The sequence below is a fragment of the Osmerus eperlanus genome, chromosome 10, assembly GCF_963692335.1.
Source record: "Osmerus eperlanus chromosome 10, fOsmEpe2.1, whole genome shotgun sequence".
In the NCBI taxonomy this organism is placed as follows: domain Eukaryota; kingdom Metazoa; phylum Chordata; class Actinopteri; order Osmeriformes; family Osmeridae; genus Osmerus; species Osmerus eperlanus.
In genome coordinates this window covers 11,876,426-11,895,530 of record NC_085027.1, presented here as the reverse complement: position 1 = coordinate 11,895,530, position 19,105 = coordinate 11,876,426, and the positions used below count along the sequence as shown (strand labels likewise).

Below are 19,105 nucleotides of genomic sequence, written 5' to 3'. Positions count from 1 at the left end.
GACATGTAAAGTGACAGGATTGCTCTGTCGGTTGGGGGGGTGAAGCCAGGGAGAAATAACAAAACCTGGTTTACAGAAAGCATTAACAGAAGCAGTTTCCAATTAAACTGAGACTTGTATACTGTTTTGTGAATAATACTGAATAGGGTAGCCGAATCTCAGCTGCACCATGTGGTATGGCTCATTAGACACCCATTGTCGTCTGATTGGCAAGTCTGAGTGAAATAACATTTTCACACTGCATCCTGTCCATGCAAATCTCCTTCTGGCATGTTTGACAGTAGCCCCTCATCATGTACTTCATCATTCACTGATGACCAGTACAGTTCTAATCCACAGGTACAGTACACACTATCCTGTGCAATGTCCAGTATCTGTGAGGCGGGCAGCTATAGTATAAACGTCCATCTGAAGTAGCTGTATCAGACTGGACAGAGCAGATCTGTCAGTTAGCAACCCTGCTTTTCCCCAGTGCTGCCTGGTACTGTGGTCCGGACACACACAGGAACACTGCCTCCCATTCATCCCGTTTCAAAGAAGGGTAGAAGAAAAGAAGTAGAAAGAGAGAGAAAAGGGGAAGCAGCCCTGTGGTAACATCTGTTCTTCCTACTATACCCCTCTCATGTGATGCTGGGGATGATGTCATAGTCTGGTCCATTCAGTGTGTGCCAGGACGGTATTCAACAGCCCGCTGCTCATTTGCCCGTCGCTCAAAGCAGGGATTGTTCTCCCAGCCCCCTGCAAGACAACGGCTGGCTTATCGTGCCAGAGCATTCCATTAAAAACCAAAGCATTGAATTAAAAAGCAGAGTATTTGATTGAACAAAGAAAAAGTGTTGTTTTAGCAGTCCGAAACCAGACAGTGGCACTGGCAACCATCGTTCATCAGTGCTCTGTCTGTTTACTCAGCTTCACGCTCTCCATCGCTGAAACTGATTTTAGCTACAGTTTTCTTCCTCACAGTCAACATTTCCTCTCATCCCTCATCCTGGTGAGAGGTGGCAGCAAGCTACGCCCCAGTCAGGAGGGGCTGCTCTGAGCGCTACAAACCCCTCATTGTCCCTCTCTGTCCAGACCTCCTTTCTCATGCAGAGGCACATTATTCAGGCTTCAGTCTCCAGTGCTGCATTACATCATCCCCAAATTCAGAGGGGTTTTGGGGAGGTGTTCCCCCTGGGAGAGGTTCTCATGAGGCTCAAGCCACCCTGTGTTCCTCTGTCCCCAGTCCAGCATGTGCCTGGGCATCACTTGTGGTTGTTGATGTATACTAATAGCTAAGATGAGAGTTAAATGTTAAACTAGATTTTCATGATATTTGATTAGCTTTGAATCAGAAAGAAAACGTCAAATTCCTCAATAAATGTTTTTTATTGGTGATCACCACACTTTTCCCTTTTACAATAAATTGGCTGAAGTTACATTTTTTCCTACATGTTTCAAAGAGATATACAGAAGAGTATTGCACTTAAAACAAATGAGAGTCATGAAGCTTGCTAAACAAGGAAAACTATCACAATGCTTTCTTTACAGCACATCCAGGTTACATGTGCCTTCTCCATTCCCATCCACAGGTAAATATACATCTTTTAAAATAGCATGTTTATTATTGTTTTACTATTACATACAGGATTAGAACTAAGAAGGTCACATGCATGTACAAGCAGGGCTCACTGGAATGGTGTACAGTATGATGACTTCGGGAATCAGTTTGTTTTCTTTTTAACACAGTACACCAGTGTAACTGGATTTGTTCTGTTTGAATCTTTCTTTAAAAAAAATCAAATGTTTGAATAAAATAAATCTTCAGGATATAAAATGTATTGACGGAGTGATCTGAGTCACAACGTCTGGCAGTCTGGTTTCTGAATGTCTGCGTGCAGAGTGGAGATTTAGCCTAATGATGAAGTCAGTAACATAAGTTAACAGTTTAGTATAGTGTACTAATATAAGGACTAGACACCTCCCCAGTACAGCAGCTGCAGTAGCAAGTTTTAACTCCAAAGGAAACATCTGCCCACATGTTTAGAAGCAGGCTGTTCTGCTTATGAATCCCATTATGTCAACGGCAACTCTAAGCCCTTTGAAAGTTCCTTTAATCCTTGTCAAAATCCCTTTATCGCTCCATTGGTTGGAAAATCCATGCGGCATGTTGAAAACACAAACACACCTTTCTTCTTCTCTCGCGTGCAGAGTTCCCTTTCCAAATGACTAACAAGCAGACATTATTAGATAAGCATAACATCATCATCTGCAGCCACAACTATAATCTCTGTACTGAAAACTCCTGTGTCAGCCTCTGAGATTGAGAAAATGATTAAATCCTACACTTAATTATGGTACATGACTTGCTCTTAGCAACAAGTAAAGCTTTACCACTGTATCACACTTAAGGTGAGAAAAAAGAAACTAAGAAAGAGCTTGGAGCAGAAATATTATGTTGGATAAGTAACCAAGGCAACCAAGAGATCAATGTTCTCTGATGAAAACGTAAAGGTAATGTGCTACTTCACATTCTGAATGGAACCACACAAGCAGAATCACCAGAACACTCCTAGTGGTACAGAGAAGTTCATTTTATCCAATCAACAACAAAGAGATACACTTTAGCATTAAAAGGCATATTTTACTTGAAGCTAGCTTTTTTTTCCTTTTTTTCTATGCTATTATTTACATGCATGTGCCATAATATGCAGGAACACAGAGCAGAATATTCTAATTTGATGCCACAAATGTCTTCAATTCTCAGACAAGGCCTGTTGGTCTTGGATTAAGTTTATGCTATGCTGAGATAGAGGTATAGCATGACTCATCTCTTACTAAGTCAATTACATGATGCAGAAAAATTTAGAAATATCACATCAAAATAACCAAACTTCACACACATTACTGTGTAAATCACTGTTGGAAACCATATTGAATAGAACACAAAAATAAAATGTCAGGTGTTCTTCTCTAAAACATAACCAACATAAATGTAAAAGCAATATAACATTTGTTAGAGAAGAAAAAAACAACTCAAGACATTAAGTCGAGGTGATTGTGTTGGAACTAAAACATCATGGTTCCAGAACTTCCCTTCATAACACTGCCAAGAGACAACTCACCCACAACACACCTCTCCCTTTTAAACTAAATACAAGCACACGCAAAACAATAAAATACAATAATACATCATGCCTGCGTGCATCATCATCATTTGAATAAACCATTTCCTATCTATTAAGTTACTCAACTACAGAAATCAGTTATTATAGGATTAAGTATTTTTAGTAAGTAGGTCAAGAAGTTGTTTAGGATAGTGTGCTATTTGTGCTTCTTGTTAGATATCATATTTAGGGAATTTAAAATCCTGTGATTGAAATATTGAACTGACTGTTAAAAGTGCCATCGTAGTATGCTTGGTCTGTGCAAATAGTATTTTTGGACCTTTGCTTTTAATGTACTCATAATCGTCATACTTACATGCACAACCGTGGAAACCTGCCCACATATACTACACCAGAGTCACTACACCACAGGGTCACTAGATGATGGGACTCTGCCATTACAGATTCACACCTACATTTCACACACATCTACATTTCCTCCTCAAGACAGAAAGGCACATGTGGGTGACAGTCTAACCTCCAAACAGGCTGAACCACTATGGTCATCAAAGCATTAAGATGCACAGCACACACCTTTCTCTCTGTCTGGTCTTTCACCCAATCAGCAAGTCGGACATCCTCTCGGGGTTGACAGGCCATGACCTCCCCACCACACGTTCCTGTCACTCTGGTTGTCACTGGAACACGCCCTCCCTTCTTTCTGAGCGCGTTCAGGATCACACACACGTTAAAGGGTCATGTCACGGACAACAGAACATTATCAGAAGAAAATCAGATCATTACAGTAAAACTACATCTGGGTCCCCTGTTGGAGAGTATTATAAGTAGGAAAATAGAGAACTAGTACCGTCTCTTCTGGTGTACAGCTCTTAGCCCTACAGTGAAAGACCATACCATGGGATTACTTACAATGTCTGTAATTATAGAAGGGCTCTATCTTTCCCTTATGCCCAATAAAAGATCACTGGCATAATGCAGAGATCAGCTCTCAGAATCAACAAATTGGCAGTTGACCTCTTTGCTTCAGTAAAACACAAGGAATCGTACAAACACCACTGGGTGGACATAGCCAGTTACACTACACTGCAAAATGACTCCTACGACAACAGAAACAACCAGAGAGCACTAACCTGTAGGACTAGTGGTCGGAAATATTTAGCGATTAAGAAATGCACTGCAATTGATTCTCACCTTGCGATAAACATGGCAAACACAGGTTACACTTCAACAACCTTTGTGTGTGAGGACTTGTCCACACCCCATATACTACAGCAAATATATTGAAAATACATTTAGAAGATCCTTGGAGAAATCTACTTGGAACATCATCTAAGTCACTGTGTCATCATTAGGCACATACGTTGTAAGTAACATCAGGACTAGTATTAGCTGAAAGGGTGACACGTGGGTAAGGTGAAGATAAAACCGGAATGTTACCACAGATAGCTTGTGTGCCATAGAGATCTAAAACACGTGAAACTTTTACATCTGACACGAGCTGTAAAGTTACAAATGAGAGGGGAATGCTTGTTTTAAGTTCGAGGAGCCGATTACAGAGATAAAGTAACTGTTGCTGTCCCGGACTCAGAGACAGATGCAGTGTGAAACAGAAAGGCCTTATCCTGCCTTCCACAATACAGACCAATATGTTCACTAAATAAAGAAGAGGACCTACTAGTCATAAAAAGCACCTTTAGAATACAAATGATAATAACAGCCATGCTTGTGGCTGTTATGTGAGTAGGAAATAAACCTCTAGAAAAAATAGACTGGCAGCCACCTCGGTCTCAGCTTTAGCCCACTTGGTTGGCAAGCGATGGTGTCTAAAGCCAAGACAGATTAGCATATCAGGCTATATAAAAGACAGATTTAAAAACAGACCCATATCAAACTAGGGAAGAGAAGAGGGAGAGAGGGAGGGAGGCACTCAGAACTCGATTTTGCAGGCGGGGAAAGACTCGTCCTGCATGACCACAGTGCTGCTGGAGGCCAGGACCATGACGTTCAGCTCCTGCTGCCTCTGGTGGGTCTGCTGGTACCACTCCCGCGTCACGTCCGTGTCATGGGTGGGGATTAACGTCACCTGGGGGGGGGAGACAAAAGATGGGGCGATGATGAGAAAGAAGAAAGAGAGAATAAGGACAGATGAATTGAGGACGAGTGCTGACTGTGCATCTACTGCACTTGAAGGAGTCCCAGAGCAGTGGTGCGGTTACCTGCAGGTTAGATCCCCACTGGGACTTGCCCTCCAGCAGGGCATCCAGGACCCGCCGGCTGGGCTCTTCGCTGCCCGCATCGTTCCCGCTCACCACGTAGTAAGCCGAGCGGATGCGCTTGAAGAACTCCTGGTCCACGTTTTTGGCGCTGCAGTGGTTTGGGATGTAGGCCAGGTCCACATAAATAGGAGGGCCAGGAGGAACCACGGAGCCAGACCTCTGAGAACCTGAGAGGAGAGGCGCAACGTTTACTCTCACACAGGGCTGTAATCCCGATCAAATACACAATACTCTACATCCACTCTAAGATGATCTGCCTCTTTGAGGAAGAATTGTGCACGTTTTGGAATGGTATTATGTTATATTATACTATGTTCTAAATGTCTGTCCTGAGTCCTTCCTACCTGAACTGCTCTTCAGTCCATTGGTCAATCCCTTGCCAGGGGTGTAGCTGGAGCGGGACAGGTCGTCCTCCCTGGAGCCCTGTCCGTCTGACAGACGGGACATCCTGGAGCTCCGTTCTGCATCCTTCTTCTTGAGCGAGGCACTGCGGGGAGACGCCGTCTTGCTCACCGGCATGGGGGACCTCTTACGCCTGGCTGGGGACGCTGACTTGGTCTTCCCTGAGGTCTTCCTCAAACCTTTGGGTTTGGGGTCCTTCTTGAGAGGGCTTTCCGGGGCGCGGTTCAGGTCGTTGGCCAGGGAGTCCGGGTCCACCATGCACGCGTCGGGGTGAGGAGGGTGGGGGCGGGGGTCCACGGGGGGGGCAGGAGGCGGGTCCAGGCTGCGCCTGGCGGAGGAGTGGTGGCTGGAGGACTTATCCACAGGCAGGTACTCTGTGTCTTCGTCGGAGTCTTCGGCCGCGGACGGGCAGTCCTCAGTGCCAGGGGGCACGTCCGAGTCGGACTGGGAGGGGATCGACTCACTGATGGAGGTCGGGGGCGTGTCCTCTCCAGCCAGCCCCGGAGACATCCCCTCTGGGCGCTGCAGAGAGCTGCCCTGGAAGTGCTGGTGGGGCTGCTTGTGGGCCCTCCTCTTGACCGACAAGTCACACTCGTCTCCTTCCTGGGACTGGTCGCTCCTGCGGCCGTGCCCTTCGTCCTCGTCGTCGGTGGAGAGGTGATGCGTGCTGGGATTGATGAAGGAGGGCGAGAGGTCTCCTTGGCGCATCCGGTGCTCATCGGAGGAGTAGCCAGGGGAGGCGGAGGAGCGGTAGGAGGAGGTGGCCCCCCTGTAGGAGTCGGCGGGCTGCTCCTGGTCACTGTCGTTGCCATCCGTGCCTCCTCGACTTGACTCCTCCGTGTAGAAGGGCGAGCGGAGCGAGTGATCGGCGGACGAGAGGGAGAGAGGGCGGGCGGGGCGCTCCGGCTCCATCTCGCGCTCCTCCTCGAACTCGTCCTCGTGGCGGTAGTGAGGGGGGGAGTCTCCGGGGACCATCTTCTGCATCTCCCACTCGTAGGTGCTCCTCACTTTCCCCTGGGCCCCGCCACTGGCCGCTGCTCCTTGGGGCATGGGGGCGCTCATGCTGACCTCCGTAGGGCCATTGGAGGCATCGGGCTTGGCGGGTTGCAGAGAGGAGGGTGTGTGTGTGTATGAGGACCGCACGTCAGGGAGAGCGCCCCCTGTCTTGCTGGAGGTGGAGGAGGTGGTGACCCCGGCTTTGTCTAAGAAAGACAGGTTAGCGGAAGGAGACTTCAGGTTCAGGTCACGCATGTAGGCTTCCTCATCCTCCTCTTCCTCACTGCTGTCAGACTCAAAGTAATGTTTGCCGGAGGAGTCTGGGCGTGGTGAGGACGTGACACCAAACATACCGGTGCTGATTGTCTCCTTGTCTTTACCTGCCTGTGAGGGCAGGGAGAAGGGCCCTGATGAGGCCCCCAGTCCAGCAGCAGCCTGCAGTTTGGACCCCTCAGCCCATTCAGGCTTATAGAAGCAGTCGGATTGTTTGTCAATCGCCCCTCCACCTGCGGAGGAAAAAGTCTCCTTCTTGTCATCCGCCGTGGTGTAGGAGAGAGAAGTGAAGGGCTTGTCCTCCTCGAAGGGGCTGAGGGGGGAGAAGCGGGCCAAGCTGGATGTGGACTCGGCCATGGTGGCCGTGGCGGTCGTCATGTGTTTCTCCGACACCTCCAGGTACTCGTCTTTCACCAAGCCTCCAGAGCTGGACATGGGAGAGTCCATGACCAGGGAGTGTTCATCTTTGAAGGAGGAATATTCGAAGAGAGTGGGGTCAGCCGTGGCGGGGGTCTCCAGGTCCTCTCCGAAGGGCCGGCTGGTGGACAGAGACCCAGACGTGGAGGAGGAGTAGCTGTAGGCGGAGGAGGAGGAGTACGCCGTCGTGGCGGTCGTGGTGTACTGGAACCCCGTGTCTCCTGCCTTCTTACTCAGAACATCCGGTGTTTTCTGTTTGTCGTAATCAACCTCCCGATCTCTGTCGCTCTGATAGTACTTGTCCTCTGTCGACTTGAGGGGGAAGTCATCTTTCCTTTCTTTGGACATGAAGGAGTCTTTGTCTGAATATGAGTAATCAAATCCAGATGAGAAGCCAGAGGTTCCTGTGGCACCTGCCTTAGAGGATACTCCACCGAGAGATGAGCAGTCACCTTTGCCCTTCTGGAAACTGTCCTCAGTTTTTGAGAATAAGCTAGAGCTGCTTTGGTAAGAAGCAGAGAACCCTGTTGCAGGAGGTTTAGCCAGACTGTTGTATCCATAGCCAGCCATTGAGATCATAAACTCAGGACGGCTGAAGTCTATCATTTCACCGAATGGACTCTTGACCTCTTTCTCCGATTTATCTTTGGCGCCTTTCTCCATGTCGGAGTCACTGACGGCTTCGTCGGAGTCCTCATCCTCCTCTTCTTCATCTTCATCTTCATCATCATCATCCACGTCATCATAGTCTTCTTCATCCCTGGCGGTTAGCTTGCGCATGTCCACCTCCAGACCTGCTCCTTTGTCGTCATAGCTCGTCAAGGAGGGTTTGGCAGTAGCGGATGATGTCACCGAGGAGAATCCAGGGGTGTATTTGTAGCTGTCCGTCTCCTCAGAATGGCCCTTCAGAGAGAAGGAATCTTTCTCCGAGGACAAACATGTGGAAGAGGCCTCCGGCCTGTCAGCCATAGAAGGGAACCTACTCTCTCTGCTGTACTCGTACGGCTTGCTCTCCTTCTCATCCTTTCCCATCTTGTCTTGCTCATAAGCAGAGCCATGGGAAGACCCATGGTCCACAGAGCTGGCTCTGTTGTCATAAATGTCACTGTAGGAAAACGTCTTCCCATGAACGTACGGCGTGTCCTGTCTCATGTCTCTCTCTCTGTCAGCGGAGCCTTTACCCTCGCTCTCTGGGCAGCCATAGAGACTGAAATGAACATTTTTATCTGGTTCCTTGAATCCTACTTGGTCGGCTTTCCCCGCGGTGGTATCCTGTTTATAATCTTTAGAGACCATGTCACTTTGCGCTACAGACAAGGGTCTAGATACAACACCACTTGAGCGCACGTCGTCTTCATCTTCCTCCTCGTCATCCTCATCTGAGTACATGACCTGAGGTTGGGGTTTTTGGTCAGTCTTACCAGAGGACTGTGTCTTGTCTGTGGTCTTGGCCTGTGTGCTTTGAAATTCTTTCTCAAACATCTTCTCCTCTTTGGGAGACTTTGCTTCACAGGAATACTCCTCATCCAGGAAGAGACCCTCTTTCTGGTCCATCAGCCTAGCGTTCTCAGAGGGTTGGAGGTCCTTCTTCATGTAATAATCATCATCTTCTTCGTCAGATTCTTCAAATGTTGACCTGTCGCCAGAAAGCCCCGTTTTGAAGGTGCCTTTGTCCGAGAGATTAGGGGATTTCTGCGTCTCCGTTTTCGATGGGTCCTTTTTGTCCTCCTTCTCTCCTGTTTTGAACCTGTCAGGAACCTTCTCCTCGGTGGGGGAGTAGCCACTGCTGGTGGGGAAGGACTGAGTGGGTGAGGCCAACTTCATGGTGCTGTCATCAGGGCTCAGGCATCGGTCATCGCTGTCATGGATGGAGCTGGACTCAAACCCACTGGGAGGAGGGAAGAGAGGCTTCATTCCAGCTCCGCTCACTGACTCGTCTTTGGAGGAGAGAGCTTGTTTTCCCTTGTCTGCCTGGAAGAGAGGCGACTGGGCGGCAGACGCTGAGAAAGGAGAAGGAGCGAAAGAGGCGGAGGGGGACTTCTCCTTCTCCTTGAGCAACAAGGAGGCTGCATGCTCATAGCCCTCCTGGAGTTTACCCAGGGGGATGTCCACATTGGGAGTCTGGTCCTCATCCTCCTCTTCCTCTTCTTCCTCCTCCTCGTGGAGCGGTTTGATCTTCGAGCCGGCCTCCGTATCATGAGCGATGGGCTGGCACTCCTCTGAAGGAGGCGACTTGAAGCACTTGTCCTCCTCCAGAGAGGATGTGGGGGAGATGGTGCCGGCGGAGTGCAGGTAGTCTTTCCCGTGGGTGGCCTCCGTGCGGGAGGGAACGCTGTTGACCGTGTCCAGGAAAAGAGAGCTCCGCCCCGTCTCTTCCGTCTGAGGGGCGGTCACGGACGTGATGGACTGGTCCTCGGCGACGGAGGTGGCAAACGACGACAGCTTGTCGTATTCCGTGATGGAGGTGGCCGAGGAGATGTGCTCCTCCTCCGCCAGTGGAGCGGCGATGACGTTGGGGTAGGCTGCCAGAACGGGGTCGTGGCTTCCCATGAAGCCTCTGGCTTTGACGTCCGCTGCGTCCGACACGGCGGAGGCCCTCATCTCCCTCACGCCGTGCATGGAGTCAAAGGAGCCCGGGACGTCGGGGACGGAGATGTCGTAGGTGCCCACGTCGTAGCGCAGGGGGGGTATCCTGTCCTCGGTCTCCTCGTGGATCTCCTCGTCAGAGATGGTCTGCTCCGTCTCGGAGTAGCCAGGGATGGTCTCGTCCTGGATGAAGGAGATGTGCTCCGAAGCAGAGGCCCCGGCTTTCCCTGCAGGGGTTCGGGTGGGGACGGGTTTCTGATCCGTTGGCTTGGAGTCCCACTCCTTCCCAGATTTCTCTTTTTTGGCGTCCTCCATTTTGTATTTCAGCTCGTCGTCATCCTCGGCTCCCTCCAAATCGGCCTTTTCAATCACGTCCCCATCCTCTTCGGAGCTGTCACTTTTCTTGGACCTCAGCCCCAAGCCCATCTTGGTGGAGTATTCGTCGTACTTCTTGTCCGGTTCAGCCTTTCCTTGAAGGTCATCTTTCTTCATCTCTGCTTTCTCGCCCAGTTTGTCAGGGGTTTTAGACAGAGAGGAGCTGGCCTCCAGGTCTGTGGCTGCTTTCCCCACATCGGGCTTGGTGTCTGTGGATCCCGGCCGCACAGACTTGTCATTCTGCATGGGCCCGCTCCCATGCTTGGGGAGCTCATCCTGTTTCAGGGCTTCAAAGTCCTTGGTGAGATCCTCTGGAGAGGAGACCACGGACCTGTCTGCCGACGCTGTGGCTGCCTTCACAGGCTCTTTCTTTGGGACAGGCTTTTTCTCAGCTGCCTGTTCTTTCCCAGTCTTGTTCTTATCGGTCTTTGGCTTGGACTGTGTCTTGGCCTTGTGCAAGGTCTTTCGAACCTCAGGGGTCAGGGGCTTGAGGTCAGGCTTGGTGATTTTCCTCAGCTCTGGCTTCTTTTCCTCTTTAACTTTTGTCTCCTTTTTCTCTTCTTTCTTGACATTGCTGTCTTTCTTTACTTCTCGCTTTTCTTTCTTTACCTCCTTCTTCTCTTTGTCTTTCTTCTCATCCATCTTCGAGGGTTTTTCCTTAATCTGTTTCTTGACTGTTTTTTCCTTGGACAGTTTTTTCTTCTCCTGTGTCGCTGCCTCGGGTGCCACCTCGCTGTTCTTCTGCTGTTTCGTGGCTTTGACACTGTCACTCTTCATCTTCTTTTCCTCCTTCTTTTCAACTTTGTTCTCCTTAGCGGAATCACTCTTGGTCTCGTTTTCGTCCTTCTTGCTGACTTTGGAGAGGGATTTGGGGGATTTGAGACTCTCCTTGCTGTCGGTTCTGGATTTCAGTTTAGTTTGCTTGATGATGGGTGGAGGAGCCCCAGAGGAGATGTCCTTCTGAGTGGCCACCGGGTAGCGCAGGAAGTCCAGGTGCTTCAGCTTCTCCAGCCCTTCCAAGATTTTGTTCTGTGGTGCGTTTCCCGGAAACAGAACCCTGACTATCTTCTCAGTGGGGCTGTGAGGAATCCACACTATAAGGGCTGTGACCGACGTCAAATAAGGGACAGAAATCTCCCCTTCTCTTCCATTAGACATCATAATGCCAGTCTTGGCCTTGCTGTTGCCAGCCCACTTCTGCATAAGAAACTGCATCTCTTTGCTCTCCTTCACTGGGTTCAGAACGTACATGTCTAACTTCCCAACGCCCAGCTTGTGGAACAGCGTGATGGGTTCGATGGTGTTGCTGACCACCCTGAAGAGAGGCTCTGGCTTGATGCCAAGCTTGTTGAGGTACTGCAGCGTGAGGGATGCCTCCTCGATGCTGCGCTTCACTTTCAGAGTTGACTCGGGCATCCGTAACTTCTCCGGAACGTTGAAGAACACCACGCCGAGCTCGGGGGAGATCAGGTTCTTCATCCAGTCCCCGTAGGTGTTTGACCCAGAGCCTTGACTCTGTTCCTCCTCCTGCTCGGCTATCTTCCTCTGGAACAGCCCGTTGATGCCAGGGAGGTTGTCCGCGCCGATGTGGGTTAGCAGGACCGAGTCAATCCTGTCCAAGTGTCGGACCAGCTTCCAGAAACAGGACCTACGTTCAGACCCCCCATCCACCAGGATGTTGAAGCCGTTGACGGCGAACAGGGCAGAGTCCCCCCTGCCCCCGGGGAAGATGTAGCAGCAGGGCTTGGACAGCTTCAGGAAGCCCCCGGAGGTGGGCGGCTCCAGAAGGTCAAAGGGCGATGGGACATCCACCGTCTCAGAGACGTACTCGGTGAACTCTGTGACTCCCTCCATGTCTGGGAGCACGGGGTCAGGGTTCAGACGGTAGTCCAGAAGGTTCTGGAGGTGCTGCTGCTCCTGGCTCTGCCCCAGGGAGCTCCAGCCTCCGTCACCCAGGCAGGAAACAGTTAGCTTGGGCCGCTGGTCTGTCAATACACCAGACAGGACTTCAGTCACCTGGAGAAGGAAGCATACATGTACCAGAGGGCTCAAGTTAAACTGGGTGATTAATGACGTCTTGAATAACCTCAAACCATAATTTCCTCAACCCATCCTATATTACATCAATTCAGATTACAGTAAGGGTTAGCCTGGTGGTTTCGCTTACTCGATGATCAGACAAGATGTCAGAGAAGTGTTTCCAGGTGAAGGTTCCACCTTGTAGTATGACGTCTCCTCCCTGCTCTGAGCTCTGTCCACTCAGCACCAGGAGTTTGTGTCCAGCACAGTCTGTGATCAGACAGCAGATCTACAGAGGAAACACACAGACACAACAACGGATGAAATCGAGCATATTATAAATATGCAGCTCAATAGTCTGGGTCAAAAAATGATTTGTGATACAGAATATATTCTGTTCTTACGGAAAGCTAAATGGAACCCTTTTTTGAAATGCTGTTCAACTGATGACCAGCTTATCATGACATTTTGTTAAGTGCATGGAGAGAGTTCAGGTGAGGGCTCTCTGTTGTCTAGTGTGACTCATGCTTACCTCTGATGTTGTGGTCTCCTCTGATGGGTTGACTAACACCACTGTCTCAAGGACATCGCTCTTATAACGAAGGATTCTCTGGCCTGGAGAGAGAAAACACAGACCACACAACACATTAATAAGGATGACAGATATTATTCAATGTTTAGTCATATTTCTGATATAATTGCTATGATAAAAAATAAAAAAGCAATAAACAGCATGATTTAAGAATAATGGAAATGTATAAGAGGCTCAAATTATTATTTTAACACATTTTTGTTTGTGCTCATGAACAGCATGACATACAGTATGTTGCTGCATATTAGACATTTAATATGGCATCAAATTGGAGAGGCCCTAAAACGTCTGATGCAGGAGATCCACAGCAGAACTGTTGTCTTTGGTTAATGCACTGTGATTGGTTGAATTAGAGAAGCCAATTATCAAAAGAACAAAATGCCGGAGCTGTATGTAAACATATCCGAGACCAATTGCTGATAACACAATGTTCTGTCCTCCAGCATGTGTCAGTTACAATCAGCTTTACTGTATATCGCGTATGGGCTGTCTACACACAGTCTCTGCTGCTCTCTAACTCTGCCATCTTAGCTTCAGCCTGGCTTTCACTGAAGCATCTCCATGTGCTTAATCCCATGGTCGCTGTCTCTTTTAAACGACACCATCACAACAAAAATGGCATAGCCTCAATCACAAACCCCATTGGCTGTTGCTATGGGGATGCTTATCTGGCGTTAGCTGCCGCTAGCGAAGTTACACTGACCCAGTCTTGGGTACGGCAGACGCATTGCAGCATTTCTGAGTGAGGGAGGGGAGAGGGACAGAGGGAGAGGAAAGAGGGAGAGAGCCTGCGCTGCATGAGAGAATGCATATAGCTCAACACAGGAAGGGGGAGGTGAGCAGCAACAGCATCACATAGCCAGAATACAGATGCTTCATCAGGGAAACTATATTTAGCATGAAATGGCTTATGGGCTCATATCCAAAACCAAGGATCCGAAAGGGGTTATCACAAGATTAGGTTTTTCCCTTATTTTTTCTGCATTAGGGGAAAGGCAAGGGAATGCATGCCCAACAGAGCAGAATAAAAGAAGGACATGTCCTGGTGTCCAGGGATTCCATGTAAGGGCACCAGAGGCATTGTAAATACTTTAACAAGACCAGAGTTGCCCTTTCAACATGAATTTGCATCTTCCCAGCTCTGTGGCTAGTGCCGGCCAAGGACATCAAATTCTAAGATCATTTCTGCATACAAATGGCTGAAATTCGATCACGACCATGCGCTTAACAAGTAAACAGACCCTGGCCTAGTTTTGAGATGTATTTGTTGTTTAATTTTCACCTTATGGCCTGGAATAAGTTAACAGTTTGAATTTGCTCAGCTGCTGAGCAACTAAATAGAGTCAAATGTATTATTTTCACCCCCAAGGAAGTGGCTGAATGTTGCGATAACTACACCAGCGCAAAGGTCAATTCATGTTTTGGATGAATACACTTGAACACTGAGTAGGCAGAGACACAGTATCAGGCCTGACATCTTAAATGAAGCATTGAGCAATGCTACTGTATCGAGAATGTCAATGAGACCAGAGGTCTCCTCTGATGATCACTGAAGGCTAACTGTCACAGCGACACGTTCCGTGCTATACATAATACAGAGGCAGTTTGTCTGAATCAACAACGAGAGGCACCAGTTCCAAATTCACACAAAAGATTCATCACTGCCTTTTAATGAGGGCTTACAACAGAGAGAACCAAACACAGCCTTCCTACATTACATTACATTTACATTTAGCAGACGCACTTATCCAGAGCGACTTACAGTAAGTACAGGGACATTCCCCCGAGGCAAGTAGGGTGAAGTGCCTTGCCCAAGGACACAACGTCAGTTGGCATGACCGGGAATCAAACTGGCAACCTTCGGATTACTAGCCCGATTCCCTCACCGCTCAGCCACCTGACTCCCCTACTCTTCCTAGAGACACACTGGGAGTTTCCAGCTGATTTTGTTCTTGCTTTCGAGAGAGGATTGAGCAAGGTAAGTAAGCTGGCCAGGGTAAACAAATTCATTCATGTTTTGAGGTCTTTCACTACACTTAGCGTGATGAGTTTGTCCTTGGTTCTTCATGTCAGGTGATTCAACGGATGGAGTCGTGTCCTGGGCAGTTGAGAGTATCCTTCTGCATCTGAACTACAACAATGACATTCTCCAGGCATGCCTGTCACTGTGACCTTCATACAGTACGGTTCATTACAGAGAACATCTCTGCTGTGTTTCCTGTTGCTGACACTGAACATTAAGACAGAGAGCAAGAGATGACCAAGGATTCTGAACCTGATCTGATGTTAACTCCATTGGATGGCAGTTTAACTGGCAGCCACTGGACAGAATGTTAAGTTAATGCTTTCAAACGTATTTATTCTTTGTCCTCTAAAGTAGGAACTGTAGTACACTTGGTAAAAAAAGACTACATCTATACATTGATCTATACAGAGATTAAAACATCTCGCCCAAGAGACTAATCATTTGTTTCCACTCCTATAATTCCTTTTTGCACGTCATTATCACATCACAAGAGAATCTCTAGTTTATCCTCATGTGTACCCACACAACCATCTGTTTAGTGTACCTCTTCATACCCAAATCAAATCATCAGGCAAGAGTTGCATCTTACAAGTTGTGCACTTGTACTCTTTCTCTAAAGGGAAAGCAACATGCATCAATATCAAAAAGAAAACAGTTGATGCAATTTGAGGTGCTGTCAATCACTATCATCATCTCCTTGGGGTCATTTTACTGCGAGCCAGCCGCCAGCACACACAGGGTCACTGCTGTGTGCTTATGAGGCATGCTAGTGTGGACCTGTGGTGACTTTTGCTTCACCAAACCCTGATGTGTCTAGACTGCTGATCCGCATGCTTCTTTCTTTCTTGTTGTTCACCTACTGTGTCATTCAACTCTGGACATGGCCGCTGGTTCCAAGATGGCTGCCCACCACAATCACAGTGGGTCTACACCACAGGCCGAAGCTTCTTAGCCTCATAGCGCAGCTAATTCCCCACTAGTGTGTACACTGTGTGCGTCACAGAGAGCAAGAGAGAGACTAGTAGTGAAACTAAAGCCCACAAATATAACATCTAACACCACTGCAATGACTACGGTTTTGTCCAGAGACAATCATGAGAATCATGAGAATTTTGCTGTGATGTCATAGTAAAAAAAGCTTGTTGGAATGCACCTCATTGTTTCACTGTCAGCACCATGGACAGCAGCTGCTGCTAGAAAACATTCTTTTTGCAACACAATCTTATAAACTTCAAATGTAACAAGCACTACCGGTAGCTATCTGAAAACACCTTCACTTCACACACTCTATTCTCTATTTCCTTTTACATGAGTCTAAAGAATGTGATGAACTTTCACGTTGAATACTTCCCTTCATCTTCCTTTCCTCTCTCCTCTTGTCAGTACTCTTCCACACATTACTGTCATCCATGCTCTACTCCTGTCCACAACGGACAGCCGGTGTCTCACTTTCACACTTTAACAATGTTTGTTGAAAGATTGCTGGCCACTTTAAAAGCCCTTCTATCACTCAACCCCCTGACACTCAGTTTAAGAGAAAGAGACATGTGGAGCAACAAACAACAGCCAAGCAAAATATCCATGACCTGTACCAGCAGAACATCAAATCTCACTGTATCAGGTTCATATACTGCAGGTAACACTGCAAACCGCAGCAAAAAATATCCCAGGACATTGATATAGAAACAGGGGTAGGGTGGAGGACAGAGGGTGACTTCAGGCACAGGAGGTGACAGAAATCTGGTGGTCAGCAGGTGAGGTGCTGAGCTGAGAGGATTCTGATTCAGTACTGGGGGGGAAGGAGATAATGAGAGGGAGAGAGAGAGAGAGAGAGAGAGAGAGGGGGGGGGGAGAGAGAGAGAGAGAGAGAGAGAGAGAGAGAGAGAGAGAGAGAGAGAGAGAGAGAGAGAGAGAGAGAGAGAGAGAGAGAGAGAGAGAGAGAGAGAGAGAAAGAGAGAGAGAAAGAGAGAGAGGAACATATGGAGCTGGGATACACTTAATAAAGGAGTTAGAAGGACCACACATACCAATGATGATGCTATGAGAGTAATCTCTCCTCAGTAAAGATCACTGGAGGGACACAAAGATGTTGGATGTTTGTGTTCAAACACTAAAGGAAGAGCTGGGGGTTATGGTCCTGTGTGGTGTCCAGGGCTGATTTGCTGCTGCTGTCAGCTGTTTATTATAAACGTTGTGTTTTATTGGAGGTAATATAAGTAGCCTGAGTCAGGAAAAAAATAGAAAAAAATGAGTGAACATGTTCATCCTCCCCTGGTGTATAGCTTGTTTGACTACTGGAAGATAATAGCCTATTTTGTTTGAGAATTACATAGAATCAGTGTTGAATGTAATATTTTAATCAAGACTGATTGTCAATTCTCTAACAAATCAGAGGAATCACAGGTCAGGCAGAAGCCATTTTGTGACTAAGCATCTAGTAAGGAGAAGAAAACGTGGAACATTATGTTGCCAAGACAACTGCATCGTTCAGGCCAATAGCACAAGTGGAATAATGGAATACACTTGAACATGTATATTATACATACTATTATACATATTATTAAGAGAGATGACAAAGTAAGATGGAGTGAAGAAGGCAGTAGGAGGAGTCAACTGCAGCACTCTGCAAAGCATCATGGGAAGGGAAAAGAGAGCGCTCGACACATTCAAGGTACAGGAAGCTCGGGGTTAATGGGCAGTTATGGGGACTTCCTGCTTGGACACCCGGCAGGATGAGAGGGCTTTTCTGGCCATTTATCACTGGCAACTGAGGCGACGAGAGATGTCACTGGCCTGGCGAGATGGTCTCTGAACTCTGGTGTGTGTGTGTGTGTGTGTGTGTGTGTGTGTGTGTGTGTGTGTGTGTGTGTGTGTGTGTGTGTGTGTGTGTGTGTGTGTGTGTGTGTGTGTGTGTGCGTGCGTGACATGCAGTATGCAGCATGCAGTAAAACTAGACTATGTCCCATATTTGCACTGACTCCACGGGGCATGGTGCTCCTTCTAACCCTGCCAAACCACACTCTGCTCTACAGAGCGGGCAGAGATAACACTGCGTGTGGTCAACAGTGCTTTTATATAATGTTTATATAACTAACAATGAAATATAAAAAAAACTGAAATGGTGGATTATCAAACAGTCAGCCATCTTTCTTAAGTGGTTCTGACATAGTAAGCTCATGATTCTAGTTGTTCCTGGCATATCCCGGGATGGAGTTCTCTCATTGAGGAGACTGCCGGCTTATAACGTGGAGTACAGGTTAAATCAAGGCTCTACTCTGCTTAATCAGTGTGACCAGCATCCTCGTCAATCAGCCTGTCACAACAACGGGACTTTGCCAAGAGGAGGTTGGACCTTAGCTAAGACAGCAGACCACCAAGGAATAGAGCACCTGCACCAGAAATCCTGCTAGAGTGATAATGAATTACTGTCCTATAAAATGGTACCATAACATGTCATAAAAACCAATGGTCTTTACCCACAAGCTGAACTTTCACTGCTGTCATGCATCCCAAAAATAAGGATCACAAACTGGAGTGTAGTCTATCATGCCCATGAGGTTTTCCTGTGATTCCTGTGTAACATTATCAGAAATACATGGGTGGGGGATGGCAAAGGGAGGAGAGGGGCTTGGAAAATGAACTATTTGCTACTGTACTCCATAACTACTGGTCATAAATGACAACGACCAGACCATGAACATGTGATTTTATGTAACATTCACGGTTCATGGTGGGCAACAATCACACCTTCCAACCGAGTATGGACTGTAGGGGATCAATACCACAATCACCAGTGTTCTAAGAAGACTGGGGAATATATCACAACCTAATTACAGCTCGAAGTGCCATGAACAAGTCCAAATACTGACCAAGGACTTCCATGGCATGGTTTAAATGCGCTGGAACCTTTGAGATGTTGACACAAGACAATGACTGAGGCCAAGATTTGGGGTGGCAGCTTCCCTCAGTGATTAAGAATATATATCAGACTCAGTAGCCCTCGATGTGGCACGTACAACACTTTGATGACACAAGG

At 47.8% G+C, this 19,105-nt stretch overlaps 1 protein-coding gene across 2 annotated transcripts in view; it reads right to left on the bottom strand.

The window, feature by feature from the left end:
- Nucleotides 1–3,550: 3,550 nt before the first annotated feature.
- The window catches only part of map1aa (microtubule-associated protein 1Aa), a 31,357-nt gene continuing 15,802 nt past the window's right edge, over nt 3,551–19,105 (bottom strand). For both annotated transcript variants that reach the window (XM_062470782.1, XM_062470783.1), the window contains 5 exons: nt 12,984–13,066; nt 12,600–12,740; nt 5,728–12,448; nt 5,324–5,550; nt 3,551–5,190 (listed from right to left, as the gene is read on the bottom strand). In XM_062470782.1, coding sequence (XP_062326766.1) covers nt 5,035–5,190; nt 5,324–5,550; nt 5,728–12,448; nt 12,600–12,740; nt 12,984–13,066 — 7,328 coding nt within the window. In that variant the 3' untranslated portion in view covers nt 3,551–5,034. The remainder of the gene's footprint in view (nt 5,191–5,323; nt 5,551–5,727; nt 12,449–12,599; nt 12,741–12,983; nt 13,067–19,105) is intronic.